This window comes from Gambusia affinis, linkage group LG15, assembly GCF_019740435.1.
Source record: "Gambusia affinis linkage group LG15, SWU_Gaff_1.0, whole genome shotgun sequence".
In the NCBI taxonomy this organism is placed as follows: domain Eukaryota; kingdom Metazoa; phylum Chordata; class Actinopteri; order Cyprinodontiformes; family Poeciliidae; genus Gambusia; species Gambusia affinis.
In genome coordinates this window covers 11,201,212-11,226,941 of record NC_057882.1, presented here as the reverse complement: position 1 = coordinate 11,226,941, position 25,730 = coordinate 11,201,212, and the positions used below count along the sequence as shown (strand labels likewise).

At 39.8% G+C, this 25,730-nt stretch overlaps 1 protein-coding gene across 6 annotated transcripts in view; it reads right to left on the bottom strand.

The window, feature by feature from the left end:
- Positions 1–2,212: 2,212 nt before the first annotated feature.
- klhl13 (kelch-like family member 13) overlaps positions 2,213–25,730 on the bottom strand; it is a 39,036-nt gene continuing 15,518 nt past the window's right edge. For 3 of the 6 annotated variants that reach the window (XM_044141122.1, XM_044141124.1, XM_044141121.1), the window contains 6 exons: positions 20,083–20,224; positions 17,892–18,024; positions 14,844–15,040; positions 13,037–13,832; positions 8,997–9,110; positions 2,213–2,787 (listed from right to left, as the gene is read on the bottom strand). In XM_044141122.1, the coding sequence (XP_043997057.1) occupies positions 2,300–2,787; positions 8,997–9,110; positions 13,037–13,832; positions 14,844–15,040; positions 17,892–18,024; positions 20,083–20,224 (1,870 nt within the window). In that variant the 3' untranslated portion in view covers positions 2,213–2,299. Of the gene's footprint in view, positions 2,788–8,996; positions 9,111–13,036; positions 13,833–14,843; positions 15,041–17,891; positions 18,025–20,082; positions 20,225–20,335; positions 20,373–20,452; positions 20,588–20,745; positions 20,784–25,730 lie in introns of those variants that run through there. The other 3 variants (XM_044141125.1, XM_044141126.1, XM_044141127.1) reach the window with 3 other exon arrangements.

Here is a 25,730-nt window from a genome sequence, read left to right as displayed (position 1 = left end):
CTTCTTCTGCTGATTAATGAGCTGAGGGAGGGTGCAAATGTTTCACTGGAATGCAATTATCCCAAGGACTGGACTAAATCCAAAGCAACTATTCAAGTGAATGTTATTCAGAACGAATAAAAGGTCTGAAATCTCTAAAGTCTTCCCGTTTACAGACACTGTAAACAAAACAAAAAAGCCACACCCAGGCTCAAATTTGGATATACCTCCAATAATATTCAACTAAATGTCCCTGAATGAGCTAAGCACCAAATATACCGATTTTATAACCACCAATAACTTGCTGCACTAATTCTGGTAATATAATTGACTGCTATTCCGAGATATTTAAACAAGCTAGTTGCCACCCACTGATTCAACTTCTGAACACAGTCCACTGACCTTCAATAACGTTCATGTCCGGGTTTCAGGAAACGTCCAGAAGCCTAACTTATTCATAACAGAACCAGGTCGTTGCCCCGTTGGTGTCCAGGTAGTAACCATTCGACCCAGACGGTTACGCTCTGTGATGACAAGAAATCAGTTTGGATGTTCAAGAATAACCCTCAACTAGAGACTCGAGGACCAGTTTCATTCTCCACGGTGGAGAGGGTCCAAACCAAATGGTCAGCTGGCACATAGTCATAGCCACCCGACAAGAAAAATGTTTGAAGGCTCTCAAAACTTAAGATTACAAAGCCAACTGTCAAGCATAGTGGTGATAGCGTAATGCTGAGGGTCACTGTTGCTGCCAGTTCCACATGGACTGTTTAAAAGTTTTGTCCTGAGCCAAGAATCCAAACAACTTGAGCCATAAGAGAGGTTGCTTGTGGCCAGAACGGCATCAGGAAGTTGTTGACGGCTACAACAAGCATGTGGTCTCTGTGAAACTTGCCAAGAAACATTTTAACAAGTGTTACCACAAAAAGTACAAAATGATGTTTTTGTTCGATTGTTGTAACACTTGGTTAGGGTTTTACCAATAACATTCTCCAAATTCTCTCAGCCAAAGCCAAATGGTTTACTCTACTCTTGGCTCATTTGGTGTTTTTTTATAATTTTGGATGAGTCAAGTTGGACGAATTAACACATTTTGGGATTCATTTAACAAAGATTCACTTCTGCCTAGTCAAACCAAACAAAGCAACCTCATGCTGGTCATCAGCTTGGTTACACTGAATCATGTTCCTTAAGCACCGTTTTTCACAAGACTGACAATTTGGTCTCTCAAAAACAGAGCATCCATACTGATCCGACAAGCGTTCAGTAGGGTTGAGGTTATGACTGCATGGAGGCCATTTCATTTTCCATTCCCAGGTTCTGGAGGTAGTCTGATAACCCGGCTCTGTGGGAGCGAGCTTTGGCATCTTGAAGTTCACAGTTTAGGACCCGAAGACGAAGAAACGGGATAGTCATTGGTTGCAGATCATTTTGATCGTCTCTTATGTTGCCTTGTCGCACACCCACATACTCAAAACCATCTCTGCGTTTTTCTTTAGATTACTAAAACAGTCAAAAAAAGTCCTTAAGTCTATATTTTTAAGAAATATTATACCTTGGACAAAAATAAATCCAAAGCTGTTCATGCAATTCTTGTGTTCTAAAAAGAAGAAAACACCTAAGTTGGTATAAAACGACTCCATGATCTGTACATACTCTCTTCTCATTGATCAACTTCCAGCTTTAGATGTTGCGACGTTCACCTCAAATCTGCCCCCGGTCAATAACCACAGCACAGGTTTTCAATTTTTTGTTAAAATCATGTTTATTAAATTTAGAAAACATTGTTTCATTAACAGTTTCATACCAACAGCAGGAAAGAGCTGAAACTGTAAGGAGACGCAGATGGGGCCCGGGCCAACCCCTGAGTTAAAAACCATCAGCTCAGCTCTGGAGCTCTTCTGTCACCATTTCGCCGTCGCCTGGGGTCACCTGTAGTTCATCCTGGCATAGAGTAGAAGAGAGTCACAACGTAGTCAACATCTCAAGGTAGAACGCCAAAAGAAACGGGACGTAAGAAAACTCTGTGGACATCAGGTAGAAAAGTTGATTTGCAAAGTCAAGTTTCAAGTCAAGGTTTTTCCTGCCAAAATATGCTGAGTATGACATGTAATTAGGTTGCCAAGCCATGTCCTATGTAGACTTTGTCACTCAGGGAGAGGTTTCTGCACAGTTTTCAGGGGCTGTGGACTCAGGGATGCAGAACAGATGTCTGACAAAGAAGTGCAAACAATGTCTATAAGGAGTGTTTATTGAGAAGGTTGCATGGGGGAAGGTTAACGGGGGTTTGAGCAGACCTGAGCCACCCCCTCGTTATTTATCAAGGTGCTGATAGGGGCGACTCTCTGGAGGGTGAGCCCGAGATATCCTCAGGAGGGAAAACTGTGAGCGTGCAGGCTCGGATCCCGCCAAGCGACTCGGGCAGGTCAAAAACCTTTTGCCACTCGTCTTTCTCCGGGTCGTACTTCTGTACTATTTCTACCATGCAGCGATTGTTCCAGGAGTAGCCGCCCACGACGTAGATCTTGTTCTCGAACACGGCAACGCCGACGTCGCTCTGACCTCGCAGCATGGCGGCGATGGGCGTCCACAGGTCGAGGGCGGGGGAGTAATACTCGCAGCTGAGCACGTCGTCGTAGTCGCTGGTGCCGCGGAAGTGATTGCCCCCGATGACGTAGAGCCGGTCGCCCACCGTGCACATGCAGTGGAGGCCCCGGACCGTCGTCATGGGCGCCTTCTGAGTCCATTTATCCGCATCTGGGTCAAAGCACATCAGTTCCTTCTGGAAAGTGTCATGAGTGATTCCCCCTGTAGCAAAAAAAGACAGTAAAAAAACAAACATTTATCCTCAGTCTGATCATCTTTGGGGAGGAAAACACTTTATGGACCTGTTAATCAGTCATTCACTAAATAACATCTTTCTAGCACCAGCCTATAATGCTGCCCCGGGCTCTACGGTTTTAAAACTCATCCTTCCACAATCCTCACATTGCAAATTCAGCCAATAAACAGATTAAACAGTAATTATACAAACTAGAGCAACATCAGTGGTTGCTCAGCCTCTTTTTAACACTCATTGTGAACAGTCGGCACAAAGCGGTGCGTCGTTACAAAGCCCCTGTTAACATATGCGCAAGCAGACGGGAGACGCCGGGACACAAAAAGCTGATGAAAAAAAAAAAAAAACAGGGAGGAAAGAAAAATATACAGGGCATGTCTACAGGGAAGGCTTAAAATAAAGAGGAACACAATCCCAGCATGCATTTGGGTGGGAGCCAGCTCGCCCCTCCTCCCCCAACCGCGCACACACACACACACACACACACACACACACAGGCGGGGAGCAAAGGATTTGCGGAGCGTGCCGTTCTCAGCCACAATCCCTCTTTCTGTTGCCGCCCAGCGATCGTGTGCTCGGTCCATTGTTCCGGCTTAATCTGTGTATTCAGCTGCCATGACTCGGATCTGTAATGCTGCACCTTCTTAACTGATCAAATGAAGAGATAGCCCGACTACTTTATCCACCAACTGTATGAAGCCATTATGAACCCCTGACAAGAGAAACAGTGCTGGAGTTAACTCCGGATCTTTGTAATTCCTCCTCAGGGGGTTGTGTTGCTATTTTGATCCAGTTCAAAGGGTTTGGCATTTTCCTTGATACGATGCCGTCTGATCGGGATCCCAGTGTCTCAATGTCTCATCAGCAACATTAGGGGGGCACTGGGACACACCGCATTTTGACCGAGCTGATCTCAACCTTCAAACACCAACTAGAGGCCAGTGCCCTTCATTAGTCGCCACAGGACGGACTGTTATTGCATTTCATGCCATGTGCGCCCATATGGTTCTATTTCAAAGCATTTCCCTGTGCAGCCGAGCGGACGCTGAATGACTGCGGAGTCGTTTTGTACAAGCACTGACCTGGATGAATGAGTGCCGGCACACCCGGGACTCTGGCGGATGACGGAGGACGGACAGAGAGGTGAAACCGACGGAGGACGGTCTCTATAAACGTCCAATAACAATCGCAGGTGTGAGGAGTTGAGATCCTGCATAAATAAATAATCGCCCACGGACGATCTGCGCTCGTTTCTGACGTTGCAGCCCTCAAAGGTGAACGGCGGAGATAAGTGAGTATCGATCAGTCTTACTACAGGGCTACATTATCATGAATGCAGCTCTGTAAGGACAATAAAAACCAACTGCAAACTCCAGAACTCCATCCTTTCCCAGTGCACATCTCACTTTTTAAGAGTAATTTAAAAGCAGAAATAGTTTAAAATCCCTGAAAAAAAAAAAAAAAAACGGAGATGAAAAACAGCTCTGTTTGCTCAATCATAAAGCTGGTGATTTCCCTTAGGTAAACCTGCTTCTTTCCTTTCATGGAAGAGTAGCTAGATGGAAGTTTTTTTCCCCCCACAGTGATAGTTTTGGCCTTTTCAGCAAACAGTACTGACTACATAAGCCTTCTTATGGCTGTACCGCAACAATGTGTGCTTGTGTAAACAAAGCCACCAGCACAAACCCAAAGAGTGACAGCAGTGCCTCCAGTTATGACAGACAGCTGCTTGTAATGCCTCCCACTTCACACCTGCTTGCTTAATTATCACTGTGACTTCCTCCGGGTCCAGAGGAGATGTGTAACCGACGGCAGGTCAACCTGAACTTCCCTGTCCCCCCCAATCCCTGATATTAAATCACAGCGAGATGCAATCTGACTTATTCGCAGCAGTCTGAGCGCCCCAATCACAATCTTTTCACCCAAAAGTTTAAATCCAATCTGTGTCTCTTCCCATGTGGGATATTAATTTGGATACTCTTTTTAGAGCATGTTAAGATTATTGTGGTACAAAAATATTTGTCTTTTGCATTTGTTGTTCATATGTGTGATTTTTATACTTCTATCGTGTTTGAGATGGATAAATAAAAAGCGCCTGTGGTCATGTCGCATTTTATGTCATGTGAGACACGCCTCATAATTCTGCACCAGAAGAAGCCAAACTTGGTAAATTAGGATGTAAACGATGGCTAAAAATTACGATTATGAGGTTGCGAAAGAAGACCGTCACTAAAGCGCATCGCATCGCAATCAGATCACTTCTGGACCCGACCACACGTCCAAACAAACCTTCCTGAAGAATCTGCAGTCAATGCTTCACAAAAGGCCGGTGCTGTTTGTTGCATTTTTATTTGCTCAATATTAACGTTCTTCCTCTAAGCATGCGACTCGATTTGGGGACTTAAACTGTTCACACAGAACTTCTCAGTAATATAAACGACCACATATAAAAATGGATACGAGCAAAAAAAATCAGAATCGAGCATCAAGATCTGCCTGTAGCCAAAGGCGGCTTGACCGTTTCGTAAAAGCCACGGAGAGGAGGCAAAAAGTGTTTATGAAAAGGGGCGCTGATAAAACGTACAGATGAAGTCTACTGGCTCGTATTCAATAAAACAATTATTGGTTTCCCCTCTAATCTGCAGGAGAGACACAGCTGAATGTTTGTTCATAGGAATGCCTGAAGCAGAACAGAGTGGTGGCGGTATGACACTGTGGGCTGCTCTCCACAGGCAGTTATAAAGAAATGTTTCAGTGAGTAGAAAAAGCCAAGTGAAGAAAGATGCTGTTCTGCTCCAGAGCCTTCTTGGCCTCGCAGTTCTCCTTCAAACACGAAAACGTCTCTAAGAGGTTCGACCCAAGCTCCGACTTGAAGCCAATTAAATATCCATCAGGAGACCAGAAAGTGGATGTCTACTGACAGCCGTGTCCAAACTGACGAAGCTCAAGGGGATTGCAGAGAGGAATGGCAGATAATCCCCAAATCCAGGTGTGTTCAGCTGCTCATGTTATTTCATGCCCAAGAGGGTTCAGAGCAGAAAATGCAGCCGAAGACGATTCAACCGGTAGAGTGTGAGAGCAGACGGCTTGTTTCAGTGAAGCATTTTAAAAAAGAAAAAATGGAACAGAAAGAAAAACAACAACAACAACAAAAAAAAAAGGGAGTTGAAATGTGCTTATAGGAAAACAAAGCGTGGCAGTAGTTCAGTAATGTCTGAATTGTGCCGAGGCGCTGCGGCTGTGACGGCCTGTGGACTGAGTGCATTTGTCAGGTTCATCCAGCTGACAGAATACCTTCAGACAGCACAGCGGCACAGACGGAGAAAGTGACCTGATGTGCAGTGACAGACAGACAAGGAAGTGCACTCCAGCGTGGGTCACCTTGTCCCGCAAGACTCTAACCTCCCCGGAGACTACCTCTTGGAGCAATTTTATTAAAGCAGCAGCTGCAGTCATTAAGCAGGTTGTGTTGTGATATTACGCTGCCCAGCAGTTTATATTTTTAGGTGGTACGGGAGCGGAGCCTGCCCTCACAAAAACAAAATTTATCGCCCGACTCACCTGATATTGACATCGTAAAACTGTATTTTCAGCGAAGGAGGAATGAAAACGGTAAACGGTGAGCAAAGGGAAAAAGCAGTGCGTGGCAAAAGCCTCTGTCTCTTCAGTTGCTAACAGTGAGAATATTAATCATTTTTGATTATTGCTTCATCAGCATGTTCTGCTCTTGCTGGTTTTAAATATTCTCTCGTTCTTTAGCTAGAAGTGAAAATGATCCGTCATGTCTCGAGGTAACAGCAGCCGTCCTTCGAGTCTTAGCCAGTGTGGAATCACATTAAAAGGGCTACATGTTCTGCTAACTTGTCAATATTTCCCACGGCAACAAGCAGGATCAAATAAGAAACTGATTCCTGAAACACTGAATAATTAAAAATTAGCCCCAGTTAACTTCATTTAGTCCAACTGTGCCGACTGCAGCTCGACTCAATCATAACGATTCAAGAATACTTTAGAAATATTTCTTTGGTTTATTCGTTTTTCTATAGCTGTCTCAAACAGCTATTGATTCCAAAAGAAAACAAAAAGAGGTTTGTACTTTTTCCTAATAATACATAAAGATTTTATTATACTACCTTTACAGTATCATTATGCTATTTTGTTTTCTGCTGTGTTTACAGGTCAAAAAGTAATCTCTTAGTTTTGATGAGTGGGGGAGAATTCAAATTGTTCAACACTTGATCTACCATCAGGGAAAATTGACTCACTAAGTGGTGGATCAATAATTATTAGTCCCATTTCTGATTAGTGTAATTTCTATGCCTCTTGACCCTCTCCACCCAAATCAGTGTCTAAATCGGGAACAACATTTTGGAAAAATTTAAATGTGACAACGTTACTCACTGTGACATTTTAGTCACGATGACTAAAAAAACTTTAATTATAATTATAGGTGTGCTTTTACTTTAGGAGCCTTTTTCAGTAAGAAGGGCAGTTTTCTGGCCTCTATTAGTCCCTTGTAGTGTTTCAGCCTTTTACCACTTAGTGTTTGAAAAGTCCAAGTAGGCAGATTGCACTTTAGAGTGGTAGAGGTTGACTGCTCTGCTTTCAAACTGGTTTGATATCAATTTAATATGATCTACAGCTTTTTATTTCTGCTAACTTTAGCTGTATTAGCTGGCTAAACCCGTTTATGAAGAAAGAGTGAAGATGATCCTTCATAAATAAAAAGTACATTTCAGGGATTTAGACCATTTATCTTCTAAGGCCCAAATAAAAGTCCCAGTCCCTGTTGCAGAGGCTGCGTGTCTGATTGATACTCAGGCTTGTACCATAAATAAACGCAGTAAAGTTATCACTAGTTTATGGCTAGAACAATAGATTTTAAACCTGATCGCCTGCAAAATGCGTTTAAAATCTGTTGCAATTACATCTCCGGCTTTCCATGAACTCTCCATATTATGTGTAGTTGCACAGACAGATGAATTGATTATAGTTTTATTTTCACGACAACTTTCTCCCGCACTCAGTTACTGAGAGAGACGCAAGTCAACACTGCTGCAGAGGAAGGAGCTTCCAGTGAGACGTCATGTCCTCGTTAAACAAAACAAAACAAAAAATTTATCCAGGGTAATAAGAACCACTCAGACTCACACTAGGGGGTGCTATTTTTTGGTTCAAGTATTTGGTACAAATCATCTCACCTCATTGGAAAAACTTTAAACACCTTTGGAATAACTTAATGCTGTGCAATGTTTGTTGTGAAATGTTGACTTTCAGCATCAGGAAACTTTTACGCCTTTGAACACTCGCATTCATGTGTAGCAGGAGGAGGATGATGATTTTTCTTGTGGCCAGGAGGGATTAACAGTGTTGTGTATTACACCTTCTTCAGTTCTCCTTCTCCATCCTCCTGAATTCCCCCCTCCACCAGCAGAAACGTTCGCCCATTTTGTTGGGTTGCTCTGGATTAGTCACACTGAGAAAATAGGGCTCATCTCCATACGGCGGGATTCGCTTCCAATCACAGGAACAAGTGTTAATGTGACGCCGAAAGAACAGGCAGTGATTCCCCGAAGGTCCACCACACGCGCCAAACCCTCCACCATGACATAAGCGTGATGCCAGAGTGTCGATAACGGACTACTTTCTTTAAGACTCGGCAAGTCAAGCAGACAAAAGCAAGCAATCTGATCACAAACTAAGTCTTGAAGTAGACAGTAAATGCACTGAATCCCAATCATCATAGCAAAACCAGCGTGTCGCAGTCGTAAAGGCTGCTTTCTTGCCATATTTGGTAAGTTATTATATTTAAAGTGTTGAGCATCCAGAGTCTGCATGTTAGTGATGTATTTGGCCATTTGGATGGACTGTAAAGGCCCTTTATGTCCGTGCCGGATGGATATATTTAGAAGCAAGTTTAATGAAGTTTGTGGAGAATGCAGGAAATTATGCGACAGCAATGAAAGAAGAGTGTTCAGAAAATGTAATTGTATTATAATTAAACCTGGGATTAAATGTTTCAACATTTACTTTCATTTTGACTTTCATAAATGAGCAAAACCCTGCTAAATGTAGTCATAAAATCTAAGCGCTAATTATACAGAATGTTGTATCTTTTCTTGCTTTTCTACTCTTCAGAATAGAACAGGGTTTATACAGACTCCCAGCGCACACTCACCTGAAATATACATGTAACCACCATACACCGTCCCAGCGTGGCCGTAATGTGGCTCATTCATTTTGGCAACGTACGTCCATTCATTTGTCCTTGGGTTGTAGCACTCCACAGTAGCTTTGAGATGGGGAGAGAAAAAAAAAAGAAGAGGAAGACCGTATTAGAAGAAAGTGGGTCAGGACGCAACTAAAAGAGGACAAACAGCAGCAAATGAGGCCTTGGAGGGTCTCAGTGTGGGATCTAAAACTCAAGATTTAAATACAGAACACACCCCACGGCCCGCCAACCACTGCTGCGTCCACTGACTGCGCAGGAAATTGGGAGATTGTTAGATCCTTCATCCTAATGTGCCCGAGGATACTTTAGCGAGAAATTAGAAATATCCAAGAACAGGGGCGCTGGGATTCACGAGCGATAATCACGGACGAGCGATCGGTTGCTTGTTACGACCCCGTAACAAGCAACAAGGGTGCATCGACAAGATCACCTTGTGCTTGAAATAAGATCATAACAAGGCTCAAAGCACACTTCAGTGTCTGCCATCAATAGCTCTTCATCGTCATGGTTGGAAAAGACATGATGAGCAAGTTATTCTCCTGTAATCACAGGATGAAAACCTGCTGGTTTTATTTACTGCATTCAGGACACTAGTACTTAACTAGACATCGTTTTCAACTGAATTGATTGATGGTGAGCAGAAAGAGCAGCAGGTGAATTTGGAGAATTTTATAGGATTCTGTGAAATCAATGAGACGATGACAGATGAATGAATCTAATGTAGAAGCTGCTCAGTGGCCTGAATTGTGTGGATTCTCATATATCCTAATTTAAGCCTAGAAAACTGGCAAATTGAGTATAAATTAAGTTACACAATTAAAAAAAAAACAGTAGCAGACGCCCAGCAAAATACATATTTGTTCTCAGATTTTAAGAAGCTAAATTAACCTAAAGGGAGAGGGCAGTAAAGCAAGCCAGAAGGACTCGGTGTGTACTCATTAAAGCAGAAATTCCCCCCTGTGAATCCGTCTTCACGTTGTTAAGCTTTCCTTTTCTAAAATCAGGGCATTCCAGACGCAACAGTGAAACCACACCCATACGACCCGTCAGGAGTAAACAAACGTGGCGGAGGGGGGAGGGCACATCCAGAAATACTTCGGGCCTGAACCACATGCCGCGTGAAGGCAGTGGAACGTAAAGCTGAATAAGGCAGTTGTGTAGACAGTCGGTGAGCTCAGGCTCTGTTCTTTGGTCTAATTATAACCCAAAATAGAAGACAGCTCCTCTCCCGGTCTGCTGGAGTTATATGGCCGGATTTAAGTATTGGGTGGCACCTCTTTGTGGTTTAAGGCTACGGGTGCGGCGGTCCCCGATTGGTTACTAGGCACCAACCGACTGCCAGGAAAACATATAAACAAACATATACATAGACTGATCTGCTCATAAAGTTAGTTTTAAGAATTAAAATAGAAGAAAATAGTGTTATAGCGGGAAGTTTCAGACAGAACGACTTTGCCAACACTTAAGACTCAGAAGGGCGTGTCAGTCGCTGTCAGTACTGATGCTGTCAAAGCTTCAGGCCGGTTTCAACTCGTTGTCACACGCACCAGCACAGAAGAAGAACAGCAAATAACTCTTCTCCAGGACAAAGTCACTAAAATCTTATGTATTGATGTGGTTCTGTAATCAACTGCAGCAGATTGGGAGGATATTTGAGGTAATTTATTTTATACTACTTATAGATTTATCATGTTAAACAAGCACTCCATAAAGATTCATGTCAAATTAAAGGTGCCTGTTGTTGGTTTAGATTATTTTACAGCCCCTGCACCATTAACAGTTCTTCAGATATTTTCTTCTGGACCATAGTGGGGAAAAAAAATAAAAAACAAACAAAATAAACTCAAATGTTCACAAATCTGAACAGCATTAATCTTGAAAGTGACTAATTTCTTTTCTTGAGTCACTTACATATTTTCAATATTCTACACTTTCCTGGACTCAAATTTTAAAGATTCAAATGTAAATTGTAGATTCAAATTGGAAAAAGAATTCGTAAAGTTAAATCCACTTTAAAATAAAACAATTCTTACATTTTACATTAAAAACAGCTCATAGCAATACATTTAGTCTATAAAATGTAACAGATTGACAGTCTCAGTGTTTTGTTTGATGCCTAAACCAGGCCAAGTTGAAAGGTCTTTTAGTTTACAGAAGAAACAATAAACCCCGGAAACCAACATTTTTTCATACTGGTTTCTGCTTTCCATACTTTACCAGACCTGGAAAACGATAAACGTCATGCAATTATGACTTTTCAAGACCTATAGGGAGCGACATTAGCATCCTTGTGTGTGCACCACTGCGATGTATGCAAACAAAGGAAAGATTCACTGGATAGACAGAATTTTTAACAATATATGGACAAATAAGTAAAAGCTCTCCAACATGTGAATATCACAATATCAGTGGATTTTAATAATATAAAAGGACTGCTTGGAAAGCAATGTTTGTCTGCTGGCATTTCCAATGATTATAAATGCATCCTCTGAATGCCAACATAATATTCAGCCTGTTGGATGGAGTGTCACCACAGCAGATGCCAACGTCCGGCACTGATGATAGCGCCCAAGGTGCTAAAGGTCACAGAGTGTTGGAAGCATTAACATCACAATCCAATTCCCTAATCGGTGTGCAGTTATTCTGTCGCCGTTCTTTTTTCCCTGAAGTCAAAGGAAAAGAGAACAGAACTGCTTGTATTTTCAGGATGACTATTGCTTGAGTTAACATATTGTAAAATACAACAACTTACACATTTTTCAGTTTTTGCTCTTACAGATAATGTGACTTTTCAGTTCTCAGCTACGACAACTTCTGTTACTAGTAACTAAAAAAAATGTCTCTCCACACATCTATAGGAGTCATATTTACCATGGAAAAAAACAGTTACTGCTGTAGAAAAAGACCCCTCGCCAAGCTACAACATTCTGTTTTTCATTATTCATAAGGGAGAAAAGGAATAATCCTTGGTTTCTTTTTAGTACGCTTGCCAAACCTACAGCCACAGCTCAGTCGAGCCATCAATTCCCCCGGCACTCAGCGGTAATGACTTTATGGGATTCTTCTTAAATAAAATTGATTCTATTAAAAATAAAATTGTTGGCATTCTCCCGAAGGCGATTACTTCATCCTCAGTGAGTGAGTCAGCACCGAGTGCAACTATCAAACTTGTTTGGACTGTTTTGAGATGGTTGAGCTTTCCAAGTTATCAAAAACACAAGAAAACAATAGTTTCTCTTGGATTTGTTAAACATCTTGTACACGGGTGTCAAACTCTTTTTATGTGGCCCTCTAGGCTCCAAATTACATCAACAAGTCCTTCCAGTTTTTCACAAATCTGCCAAATTCACAAAAAAAAACAACAAATCTCCATTTTTTTTTACTACAAATCTTCTCAAAGTTGCTCAAAAACCTTCAATCTGTAATTGATACGGCGAGTGATAAAAAGTTATGTTTAACATCGTACATTAGTGCAAATACTGTAAAAATGCATTACAAACATTCCTAAATTGGCACCACGAAATCTGTAATTTTGGTTGCAAAAAACCACTAAAACAATCACAAAATCATGGAGCAACAGCTATTTATTGATTTTTTTTTTTTTAGTTGTATCAATATATTCTGGTACAACCGTCCCTGTAGAACATCCACAATGAAAACGAGTCTGATCTAGTGAGAAATATGGACTGGTTTCTGCTTAGACCTGGAATCAACTTCATACTGTTCTTGCTCCTGCTTTTTTAGTGCTTTTGGTGGCCTCTTGTACTCTGCGTTTTAGTCTTGAAACTTAAAGTATGATTTAATTATGCCTCGTGAATTGGCACAACATAAATTGAACTGATTTGGAATTTGTTGCGATACATATTTCAAAAATACTTCTGTTCACCTAATGATAATCATTAACAAAAGTCAGTCTGCTGAAATTGTGAAAACAATGTGCTTGATTTAAAATATAGAAATAAACCACATGGCGGATTTGAACTCACCAAGCTCCCCAGCAGCATTCCTTCCACCTACAGCGTAGAGATGTCCCTTGAGAGCGCTGAGGTGGAAGAAGGTTCGTTTTTCATTAAGGCACGCCACCTGGATCCATTTATTGTAGCGAGGGTCGTACCGGAACACGGTGTCCACTGCCGTTTTTCCTTTGGTGTCGTAGTTGCTTTGGCCGCCCACAACATAGAGAAAGTTGCCGATGACGGCGATGCCGTGCTGGTAGCGGGGTGCGTCCATGGGAGCCAGCGCCTTCCACTCGTGGGCCTTCTCGTCAAAGAGCCGCAGCTCCTTGCTGACAACTAGCTGCTGGCGCAGAACGCCGCCCAGAGTGACCAGGTGGGCACTGTCCGAGCGAATGGCTGTCCGTTCAGACTGCATTACTGGCTGCATGAAGGGCATCATTTGGTAATTGCTAGCTTCCAGGAGTAGGTTGACACAAGTGTTGTCTGTGCGCATAAAATCCACCGTCTGTACATGATTGATGAGCTCTTGAGGGTTCATGAGTGGGAAGCGAATGTTCTTCATGAGCTTTGCAGCATATTCCATGCGACCGTCCTCGAAGCGCAGCCAGCGGCAGGCGGCCTTGAACAAGTCTAACTCAGTGCAGTGTTTCAAGCTGTTACTGGACAGCACAAAGGCCAGCCGTTCAAACGGGAGCTTGACAAACTCTCCTGTGCCCAGTAAGGAGGGGAAGTTCTTCAGGATGAAGTTGTTGACGTATTTGTCCACCTCCGTCAGGTTGTACGTGTTGGCGATTCGCCCCACCTCAACGCAGTTGTCGAGTGAAACCTGCGAAATCAGCAGCCGGGTAAGTCGTAGAAAACCCGGCAACCATCAGCAGCAGCTAAGATGGCTGGCTATCACAAAGGGAAAGAGCTAGATTGAGTTTGTAGATTGTAAACAAGGTATTTAATCCTCTTACACATCTTGTCACTCTATAACCAAAGACGTCTGTTTTGGGGGATTTTATGAGACGGATAATAAAGCAGCAGATAACTGTAAAATGAAAAGAGAGCAACACAAGCTTTTCAGCATGTTTTGTGTTTTTACACCAACTGAAAAGTGTGGCATGCTTATATATTCAGCCTCTTTTTCTTCCGTAAATGCAATACAGGGCAACAAATTTCACTGCCAATAATAACGACAATGAATTAAATCTCATCTCAGTCATAACTTAACCCATTGTTGAAAAACTAAAACCTGGGGCAATCATGGAAGAAAACCTGCCAGAGCCAGCAACAGACTGGAGACATGGTGCACCCTTAGCATAGGGCAGGAGCTACAAATGACTTTCTTAGATTAAAGCATATTGCGTTACAATGGCCCAGTCAAAGTCCAGACATACATCTACTTCAAAAATATTAGCAATACTTGAAAATTAATGTCCACACATATACTGAGGCTGAGCTCCAGTTGTTTTGCAAAAGAGCAAAAAAAAAAAAAAAAAAAAAACTGGTAGAGACTTACAGCTATAAATCTCACACACTAAGAAGTTTCTCTACAGACTACTTTTTGAAATCCTTCTATTCACAAACACTACTTTGTGTTGGTCTGTTGCATAAAACCTTGAGAAAACACACAGGAGTTAGTGGCCGTGATAAAATTAAGAGATCTTGGAGATGGATGTATGGAAGCTATTGTACTTTCACATCTTAAGTAGCCTGTGGTTAGTCACGAACGCATTCTTTAGTATTCATTGCGATTTTCCTGACTCCCATATGTTCCCTCCCGACAACAACAAGCTGCTGAATCTCTTCGGAAAGTGTTTTACAAGCACGAGCTCCTTTGTTGTCTCCTTACCCCAGAAATGAGAAAAACCTTGCAGAAGTCCAACACAGGAAGGATTTGTAAAAAACTTGCAGCCTCAAGTGTGTCTTGCAAATTCTCCATGTTGAGTGACAACTTTGCTGTGTAGATAAAGTCGATGATCTTCTTGAGGCCTATTCGGTTGACTCCGTGGAGCTTGATGCACATCAAATCCTGTTCTTTCATTCCACCTGCATCAGGGGAGAGTGGGTGGAAAAAACAACAACAAAACAAATTACTAAATGTGGTTCTACTCATTACAATAATAAGTCAGAGTCAGGAGCCACTGGAGACCGGTATCCTTCACTCCAAGCAGCTCCTCAACACACACCTACTAAGACAAGCTCTTTAAATTGTAGCTTTTTGTCACCATATAGCCTAAATTCTCTGGCGCTGCCAAAAATGAGCAGGGGGTAAATTACTGTGTGAAACAACAACAGTTTTCTCAGTTTAAGTATTTCTGATGAAATTCGGACCGGATGTCGGCAGCAAATTAGTTATCAAATTAAGTTATGGGTAAAAATCAGAATGACACAAGAAATAAGTTGTAAAAACATAAAAAAAAAAAAAGAAATGAAACCCAAGAAACGAGCTGAAATTTGTTTCTTGGGTTTCAGAGAAACAAAACCCAAGAATATAGATATGACATCTATATATCATATCTATAGTATGATATATAGATATATCATACTATATGTATATATATAGTATGATATTTCCATACTATATATGAATATATCAATAGACCATGAGTTATTAACTCATGGTCTATTAATTTTTTCTTATTACAAAGGTACTTCAGAGAGTGGTATGACTGGTGAAAGCAAAGAAGTTTTCAGGTAAAATTCTTATTTTTGCTAAATATTCTAACAGCGCTGACAGCAGCTGCACCTCTAAACTTGCGAATGCTCCAGTGAGCGCTGCTGGAGTCGCAATTCTGAAATGGAGAGATCATCATTTCAGAGTGAGCCGCCCACGGCCAGGTGCCCCTCATCCGATTCCTGACAGACAGGCCGAGATAATAATCAAAGGAGTTGTTCGAGAGACGAGCCGCGCTCTCAGAGAACTTGAGAAAGACCTGAAACTAGCAGGTGGTCCATGGCCTCAACGTGGTCTCACTTTTCTAAATTTATAAAAAGATTTATTCAATTTCACTTTGAAAAGGGCCTGTTATGGCATACTGGTTTGCAGAAAAGCTACAGTGGAGACCAGAGGGATCTCAGTGAAGGGAAAAACTGTGAAGGTTTAGCATTTATGCACAGCTGCTTTTCAAAGACAATGTGACAAATTAACCAGGATGCCATTAAGGTGTTGACAGAAAGTGGAGAAAAAACAGTTTTTGAACATGTCATTATATTATCAACTACTTGGGACTTTATAGAATCCAAAGTCCATAAGCGACTGCATGATTACAATAATCAGAAAACAATAGTGACTTCTTTTCAAAGTGGACTGACAAGCAACTTGAGACGTGGATCTGTGTTGCTAAGACGATTGGATTTATCACAGCTCTCCCCTGCAGCTTTAAAGACGAGCAAATTACATTGAAGAGTAGAGCAATATGTCGACAACACATCTCACCCAATAGTCTTCTTTGCAAATGAGATATTTTACATACCGAGAACTGCTTGAGTGAAATGTTTAGGTGGTTATATTGTCTGCTTGCCAACATACTTGGTCACTTTAATGAACTTTCACTGTCTTTTATTCCCAAACCTGATCCAGGCGACATGAGCTACAGACGGCTGGAGTGAACATTTTGACAAACAGATCCATGAGAACAATGCTGGGTTAAATTCAATCTTTACTGATATCGCAATATTTAGCAATATTATACTTCCACACAGTTTTCCAGCCCTCCCTGAGAGTTATCTGTAGATCAGAGTTTTCCTTGGTAACAGAGCTTGAAGTATTGCCACCACCCACCGATGTGTGAAGCTATTCAGACACATATAGATGGAGCTATAGAAGCTATACATAGCTGTGAAACCAGCTGAACACACTCCGATGAAGGCGAGGTGGAGAGAAGAGAAGGCTCCAAATCCCCACATAATAATGCTGCATGATGGGAACACCCCAGTGCTGGTGTTCCTTGTCAAATTAAGAGAAAAATTTACATTTTGCATGAAGTAAAAATCCACTGACGTTTTGAGATTCCTGTTCATTAAAAGGCACACAAGTAATAATAATAATAATAACAATAATGCATTTTATTTGTTGGTACCTTTAAAGAGAGGCACATTACCAAATAAAAGCAATACAGGAATAGATTAAAAAATAAAATCAGTTGCTTAAGAAAAAACAAATAAAATTAACTTTCTGCATGTCTTCTGTAAACAAAAAAAAAGAAAAAAAAAGAAAAAATGAGTCGTTGACTTCTTAAAGAGCTTTTAAAAGTCATTACAGAAATTTAAAAATAGAAAAAGCTGAGAATATTCATATCTGTCATTATTTATGACATCTGTTATAAATAAGGAAAATCAGCTTCTTGCATCAAGTTGAGTTTATTATACCAGTTAACATAATCTTAAAATGGTTAAAATGTTAAATACATCTGGAATGTATGTTACTATATATGAATATATCAATAGAAGTGACTCAATCATATATTTATGCATATAAATTGTTGACATGTTGAGTCATCTACTGGTGCCATATAAATAAACTGTTTTATGAAATTCACTGAACTATAAATTCTTTAATTATATATCCATCTACTGAATGTAAAGGAACTTTTACTGATAATATTTTCACAGAATGTCGCTTTGAAAAAGTTCCAACTATCCCTTTAATAAACTTTACAATGTTGATTAAAGGTTTTCAACTTTCCTTTACTACTGAATTCCCAGCTTAAAACCCAGCTGTCTTTGTCTGCATAGAATTAAACTGCTAAAAACATGAATTTAAAATAATTCCTACTACAGGGAAGAACATCAAGGAATTTCTCGATGCAATATGTGACACGCTTCTGTTCAATTCCTGCTTCAGCGCCCCTCAGACGAGCGCACGCTCTGGTCAGAGAGGCAGAGTTTGCAGACCCACCTGTGAACATAGCTTTGAAGTAGTCGGAGGACGAGGCCATCATTGCGCGGTGAACAGGAAAAGCTTCATCGCCGTCCCCAGCAACCAGCGTCACGTCACACAGCAAACCTTCTATTCTCAGCTGATCAAATCCCTGAATCCAAAAGGGACGGGAGGTGAGAGTTATACGAGCAGGAAGTGTTTCTGGCTTCAGCTTAGGGGACCTAAATTAAGTAGCGGCTTTTTACCCCCTCATCCAGTGACTCCTCAGCTGAGTCAATAACAGACTAAGAAGATCACCTGCTTACCAAGGCTCCTGCTGACAGAAATAAAATGAACTCACCAGTTTTGTCATTTCCTCAGGTAAATTACTGATATTGCCCCTCGCTTTTGCACATCCGATTTTTTTTTTACCTACTATATCAAATGAGACGGGGGGGGGGGTTGTTTGGTGGCTTGTGCAAATAACCTGAAAGCATGAAAAGAAGTCGATGGTGCTAGAGCTGGGTGAATTTTAGCTAAATAAATTCACCACCAGAAACAAACACATTCCAGGATCCGGGTATAAGGTGGGAGATAGGCTAGAAAAATCATTATCATTCCCCTGCAGTGTGCATTGACAACAAAGAATAATGAACAGTGAAAGGGGCCAACGGTTTCTCATTTTGAAAGAAAGCTGGTGACCAAGGACAACCGCTGCAGCAAACAGCAGGGACCACAACATCTTCAGGCCCATCTTCACTTTACACCAATCAATGCTGACGTGCAGGGTTAGCCATCAATATGAATAAACATTTCTTCTGTAGAAAATAAAAAAAGACACTAAACAAATAAATGTGGGGGGAAAAAAACCCTAAAATAAATTAATCTTTCATTGGAAAAACACAACCAAAACAAGAAATGCATTATGTTTTACCTAAAGGGCTGAAAAATCCAACCTGTAGGCTGACAGAATTTATTCAATATTCCAAAGATTGGGAAATAGTTGTTTAATTTCAATTGTTCCAACTCACAAAAACCACTTTTAAATATAACTAAAGCAGATTTACATTACAGATAATTTATACTTGTTCAAGTCAAGTCAAGTTGATTTGTACAGCCCACATCAGCAATAAGGCAGTGCAAAGCGATTTACATCATAAAAACATCAACTGTGAAACGGGTGACAAACATTAGATTTTGTCAAATATAATCAAATTCATCACGCAAATACACATAAAACATGTTGTCTCCATAGCAACCACTAGATACTGTTGGATAACAACAATCATTTTCTGTTCTACGGCCACAAAACCAAAACTGAAAGCACTTTTAGCGCTTCAGTTAGGGCTGGCGCTAAACGGAGAATGAATATGTAAAATACGGTAGTGGATCTGTGATTCTGAGGGCCTTTTTCCTTTTAAAATGCTAAAGGAACATCTTCAGACAGCAAGACGTAAAAATCTACTGCTCTCAGACAGAAAACTTAAAATATGTTGTTACTAGACCTTTCAGGGGGATGATAATAATCTGGGTTTTAGGGCCTAAACAAAATATAAACAAAAAGGTCCACCTGATGACTCAAGATTCACCAAAGATAAAACCCTCAAAACACAAGTAGAAACAGGCAAAAAGCTGCTAAGGACTTATGAACAGGGTGTAACTGGTGTAATGCCACAAAAAAAGATTTTTCCACTGGTTAGAAGAGGTTGTAAGTTGTATTTTCTAAAATAAAATGTTAAACGTCAAACTTGGTGCTACTTCTAGATTATTTTATTATCTTCTGAGCGATACCTCTGCCATTTTATAACAAAAACAAACTCCTCAGTTGAATAAAAAGGACTTTAAATCTAAATTTGCCAGGGGTTTTGAATACATTTGGGCTCAACTTGTGAAACAGGAGTCAGAGATCAGATTTCCTTTTCTGTGTGATAAGCCTTGGGAAATGTGAAGACGGGACCATCCCAACAGGAAAAGGACATTTAAACAACATATTGAGAACATCTTTAACAGCAGTGCCAACAAATTTTTCCACAATCTTCCACCCTGTGTGCAATATGTATGTATGGAAGATGAGGAAGTCTTTTTAAAGGTTATGCAACGTTTCTTACCTGTAGCAAAGTGTAAAACTCAGGCTGTACTCACTAAACCAACAGACAAGCAATACCCTAGTGGCCCTAATTAAACTCATATTATTCTTTTTTTTTTTTCATAAAGCAGTGTGCGCTCTCACCTGAAGAACCACAGAGCTGTGTGTATTGCTTGTAAAGAATCGAGTGTTTCCAGTCTTCGATGCTTGAAGGTGAGTAGGAATGCCCATTTCACCGTAGCCCAGAGCGACTTTCATGTGAGCGTCGTCGTCCTCCACGAGGGATCTGAAAGACAAACAAATCACAATTTTTAACGATAACCTCTTAAAAAGAAAAAAAGTGGTAAAAAGTTGGACTGTTATGAAATATTTCCAATGTAGAGTGTTTCGGTCTCACAGTGTCCTTGGATGAGGCCTTAATCTCTAAAGCGCTCCTGATGAGTGACAAATAAAATAATAATAATTTAAAAAAAAGCAGAACCTCAGGACTGTTCAGTTTTGCTGTCAACCTAACCTCTTAAGCAGGTTGACTGCAGATCAAAAACAAGCTGTACCGAGAGATCGACTCCTTCCTCCTGTCATTAAACACTTCCACTCCGGCGGGCAGGTTGGTGTCCCACCAACTGAACACCAACCAGGAAGAAAACAATCAACCCATTTTTCCAACCGACTTCAACGTTGATAAAAAAACATTCTGCGTCACTGTCAGCAACACCAACGGAGGGAATTTGTAGAGGGAAAAAGGTTTTCCCACTTGCAAAACTCTCCGCAGTGCTGCTATGAAATGTGAAATCTGTAAACACAAACCTCTTCTAGCAGCATTTGATTTCAGTAGATTTTATCCAACATTGGCAGAAACACAAAACAAATGGGAGAGCCACTTAAGAAAGGCCTTTATTTCATTCCATAACAAGAGAAAACTCAATTTCCAAAAGCATGTTTCAAAACTTTGTAGACAAATTTAAAAAACAATAAAAATCTTGCAAATCAAACAGGCTAATTTACACTGAGATGTGACATTATTAACTTCAATCTGGGCATTATTACTGGTTTTATTGGGTATTATTTCAGAGAAACGGACAAAGCCCCAGTACCAAAGTAAAAAGTAACACTGTGAACAGAAATAAAGTTTTTCCTTCATAACTGAAAGCCCAATAGCAAGTGTAGTTTATTTATTTATTTTAAGAACTGTTTGATGCAGAGTAATGCCATTCTCCCTGGAGAGGATTTCTGACACAACAGATCTGTTTACCCAATAATTTCACTTTACAGAGCGCCTGGAAAGGATTCACTTTTCCCATATTTTATGTTACAGGCTCATTCGAAATTTTGAGGGTTTTGCAAATTTTACTGATATGGGGAAAAAAAACAAACAAATAACATTAATATAAGTATGCACAACCATTGTTTTGCAGTGATCGTCTTTGAGATGTTTCTACGCCTTAAAATGGATTCCAACTGTGGTAAATTCAGTTGATTTAACTTGATTTGAAAAAGGCACACACCTGTCTCGGCTCCACAGTTGACAGTGTAGGTCAGAGGTCAAACTCCGAGCACAAAATCAAAGGGACTGTCTGTAGAAAAACAGAAAAACTTCTGTGGCTTTAAAGGTCCCACTGAGTTCAGTGGTTTCCATCATTAGTAAAAGAAAGATGTTTGGAACCAGCAGGAGTTTGACTAGATCTAACTTTATAATTTTTTTCTGTTTATTTATTTAGTCGTTTTTGAATATTTAACAATATGTACTTTGCGGATGCAGTGTATGGAATCCATGAACTCAAATGTCTGGCTACACCGGTATTGCGCTGCAGGCAGTGGAAGGTGCCCTCAGTAATCCAAGCTTTAATAAATCTGTTTATGAGCTGCAGAAATGCACAGTCCATGCAGGGCATGCGCGCAGTAAGCAGTATGCTACCTGTGCGACTGAGAAATGACGGTCAGTAAAGTGAACTTGCATGTATGTTGTCATTTTAGTCAACATTAAGGAGAAACATTCCCCAATTACATTAAAAATCCCCATTAGTCAACCTTCAGTGTTTTAGCTTCTAAATGTGTTCCAGTAAATGTTCAAAAATCACTCCAAGTCCCTCAGGAAAAAACTTCCAATTTTGAAGAACAAATTATACATCCTTAGAATAAATATTTGCTAAATTAAGTAGTTGCTTTTAAGCTCTTGTTTAAGTCCAAGAATGAAAATCAAAATGCTGATCAACAAATGATATAAGTGTAATAATCTGTCAGACTATTTTAGGAGCAGAAGGAATAAGTATTTTCCATTTTCTTTTTTTCTTCACTAGGGGATCACAATTTTCAACAAGTATTATTTATTTGCTTTTGGCCATTACAAAGTTTTGTTTGCAAAACTTTAATCCAATGTTCATTAAGAATAAACAGTGAGATCGCTGATGATAAACCAACCATACTGGTGTCTTTTCACATGTGGCGACACCTCTGACTCGAGCAGAATACTAATGAGTGACGAAGCGCTCTGTTTAGATAAACTGCTCCTCTGTTTAGTAAATCATCTCCGAGCTATATTGGAAAATGAAAAGCAATTTGAAAAGAATAAATATTTTTAGAATGACTGTGATGCGAGGTGCATTTGTTAAGGTTTCCGGACGAGAGGAACCAACAAAATTCTGGAAGTGATTCCAAATGGCGTTTACATCTTCAGATGCGATATTGTAACCAATCTGGCTAGTAAAGACCTTTCGGGTTGTTTTGTACTGTTTTACATAATCAAAACATTCTTTTTTTCCCCCCATGACTGTGTAACTAAAAGCATGTAAAGGGATAAAGATTAGGATACCGGTAGGACCTCAACACTGTGATGCAACATGGTGCAAAGTCTAACACAGAGAATAAATGTGTGAAATATGTCCCACTGTGCCAAAGAGAATATTCTCCACATGTACAGTGCAAACATTTATGCAGAAAATTATAAACACACAACAGAATGGAGCTCATTTTGATTGGATAGCAAGTAATTTGCAAAATAACCCAAACAGGTCAGCCATTCCCATTTGTTTTAAGAAACATTTCAATGAAAACACAGAAAAAAGAAATCTAAAAAAAAAAATAAAATGCTTAAAAGCTTCTTCACACAGGATGTGCATAAATACTGAATGAAAACCAGGATTAAAATATTACGAATATTCCCCAAGGAGCATGTTGAGATAACAGAGTAGTGAATGAATGTTGCATGGTGGTTTTAAAAGTGTTCATTTCCATGATAAGACAGGCCTGGTTTTGATCAAATATTCCTCCACATAAATGTCTGGCTCAGCAGGGTTTTAAATGCGAGTCTTCAAACAGGGCTATAAGCAGACACCGCTCATCAGACGGAGGAGAGTAATGCTTTTCGAATGGACTATTTATATAATGAAGTAATTCAAAATGCTCGCCTGGCTGAACAGTTGAGAGGTTTTTAACACTGCCAGAGATTCCCTGAGCTTTTAAGGAAATTTCATTTCCTTCCTTTAAATTTAAGATGCGAGGAGGTTTAGCGGAACATTTCCTTTTTTCTGTTTGTTAAGAGTTTAAATGTCAGAATGACACTATATATTTAAACTATTGTAACCTCCACAGCAGTGCTGCTCGCATACTGGCTGAAAGAAGGTTGCTTCATTACTTCAAAACAAAGACGAATTAAACTATGGGGAACACTTCCAGGTCCAATAATAAAATGCCATGAGGTGGAAAACCAATGCAAAAGTAACACTTTAAAGTCAAATTTACTGGTTTTTATAATATATCAGATTTTAAGCAAATTTTTTTTGTTGCTTTTTCTTAAAGTAATTACAAATGACCAAAAAAATATTTTCAAAAACTTACTTTTATTTCAACTCTCTGTTTTGCAAGATGACCTGAATTTAAAGTTGAAATAAATGCGAGCGGTAAAACAAGATGGTAGGACTTTGGCGATTTGATATCATAAACTACAAAAACCCAAAGAGTGAATAGGTTAAAAAAAAATATTATTTTCCAAAAATTTAATCTTAATAACCAGATCATTTGATTAAGCAATAAAATTATTCATTTAACCACAATGACATTCTTCAATTTTGCCAAAGATTATGTATCAAAATGAAAACAAAACATGTTATCAATAAAGCTATTTTAACTGTAATCAACTATTATTTCAGCAGCTGCAGTAAAAACATTGTAAAAAAAAAAAAGAAAAGCTGAGAAATGTTTTAATTTACAAAATAAAAGATCTCAAGCTGTGATTTTCCTTCTAAAAAGAGAAAAAATAACTTTTACATTAACAGACAAAAGTAAATTAGAAACAAAAAACAGTTTTTGTTGTATAATTAAGTCGCTGACTTGAAATTAAAAAAATATAGTAATATTTTACCATTTACTGAATGCTATTAAATAAAAAGGCGATGGAAACTTCTCATTTCTTTTCAAATAGCTTGAACTTTATGGCTTGGATCTGCTGAAGTGACCCTAAATCCAACAGAAGGCGATTAATCCAATGCTGTGTGTCACCTCCATTCACTTCAGGCCCTCGAACACATGAAAATTTGAGGTCACTGAAAGTCACCTGGAGTCTTTCTTCAAGGCTTCACCTCTAAATCAAAGACGTTTCAAGCTTCTGATATATAAACATTAGGAAACGGGTTGACTCGACCTTTAACTCCACTCACATGCTAAACTGATAAAAACTCAGGAAGGCCAAAAAAAGGTAAATTCACAGAAAATGCAAAGAAAAAAGAAAAAAAAAAAGCACATAAAGATGCAAACTGTAAGGAAACCTAGGTAAAAATAGAGATACGAGATCTAACCACATGTGCTGAAGGTCTGCTACAGACAAGATGGACAACACTCAGATATGGGACAGGCAAAAAAGGTCACGTCTTGCACAGACATGATGATGATTCACTAAGTCTAGCAGGAGCTTGTGAACAGCAGTACCACTAAACACGGATGGTTTAAACAGCAGTCACAATCACAGTGACACAAAGCACAGGCAATGTACTTGTACATTTACCCTGTCAGGTGGTAAGTCGGACAGGCAGCGAGGAGAGAGTGGGTTGTCCAAACCATAAAGGAGTGCTGGTGGCTGCCGGGACGAAGAGAGAGACAGAAGCTACAGCATCCAGCATAAACTTTCGGCTTTCCTCAATCTCAAACTTTATGAATGCTTAAAGTTATTATCAGAATCATCGTCGTCTCTAAGTGGGACTCAACACTTAAAATAAAAATTACTACAACATGACAAATTTTGGATAAAACAGCGAGATTAAAAAACATTTCCCCCCCCCCCCCCCCGTTTTGCTTCACTTGGGAACCACTTCAAAAACAGAAATGTGGTGTTGTGTAGCAGCCAATAAAGCAATTTCATCACAATTTTGGCCATTTCACATGGAATAAAGCCAACTATAATCCAATAAACTACAAATAACATGATAAAAAGTTTTTCATTCATCATGGTAGTTAACAGTTTTTGTTGAAGGGAATAATTATGATAATTAACTCAAGTATTTGATCTATGCAGCACTGTTCTCAATTTGGTTTAAAGACTCAATTTGAGAATTAGGTGTTGCAGAAAATATTGCCTTAGACTTGCGTTAATTGGTTTCCATATGAAAGTAATGCAATTTAATGTACGGATAGGTTTTTAAAGAAATACTTTGTAGAACACTTTGTGGTTTTTTTGACCCAAATGTATTGCATTTTTGCTCAGTATTTCACCTACAACGCAATAACTTCTTACAATATTGGAAAAAATACATAATGTAACATGTTACTGGCTCAAAATTGATACATTATTCTGAAGTTATTAC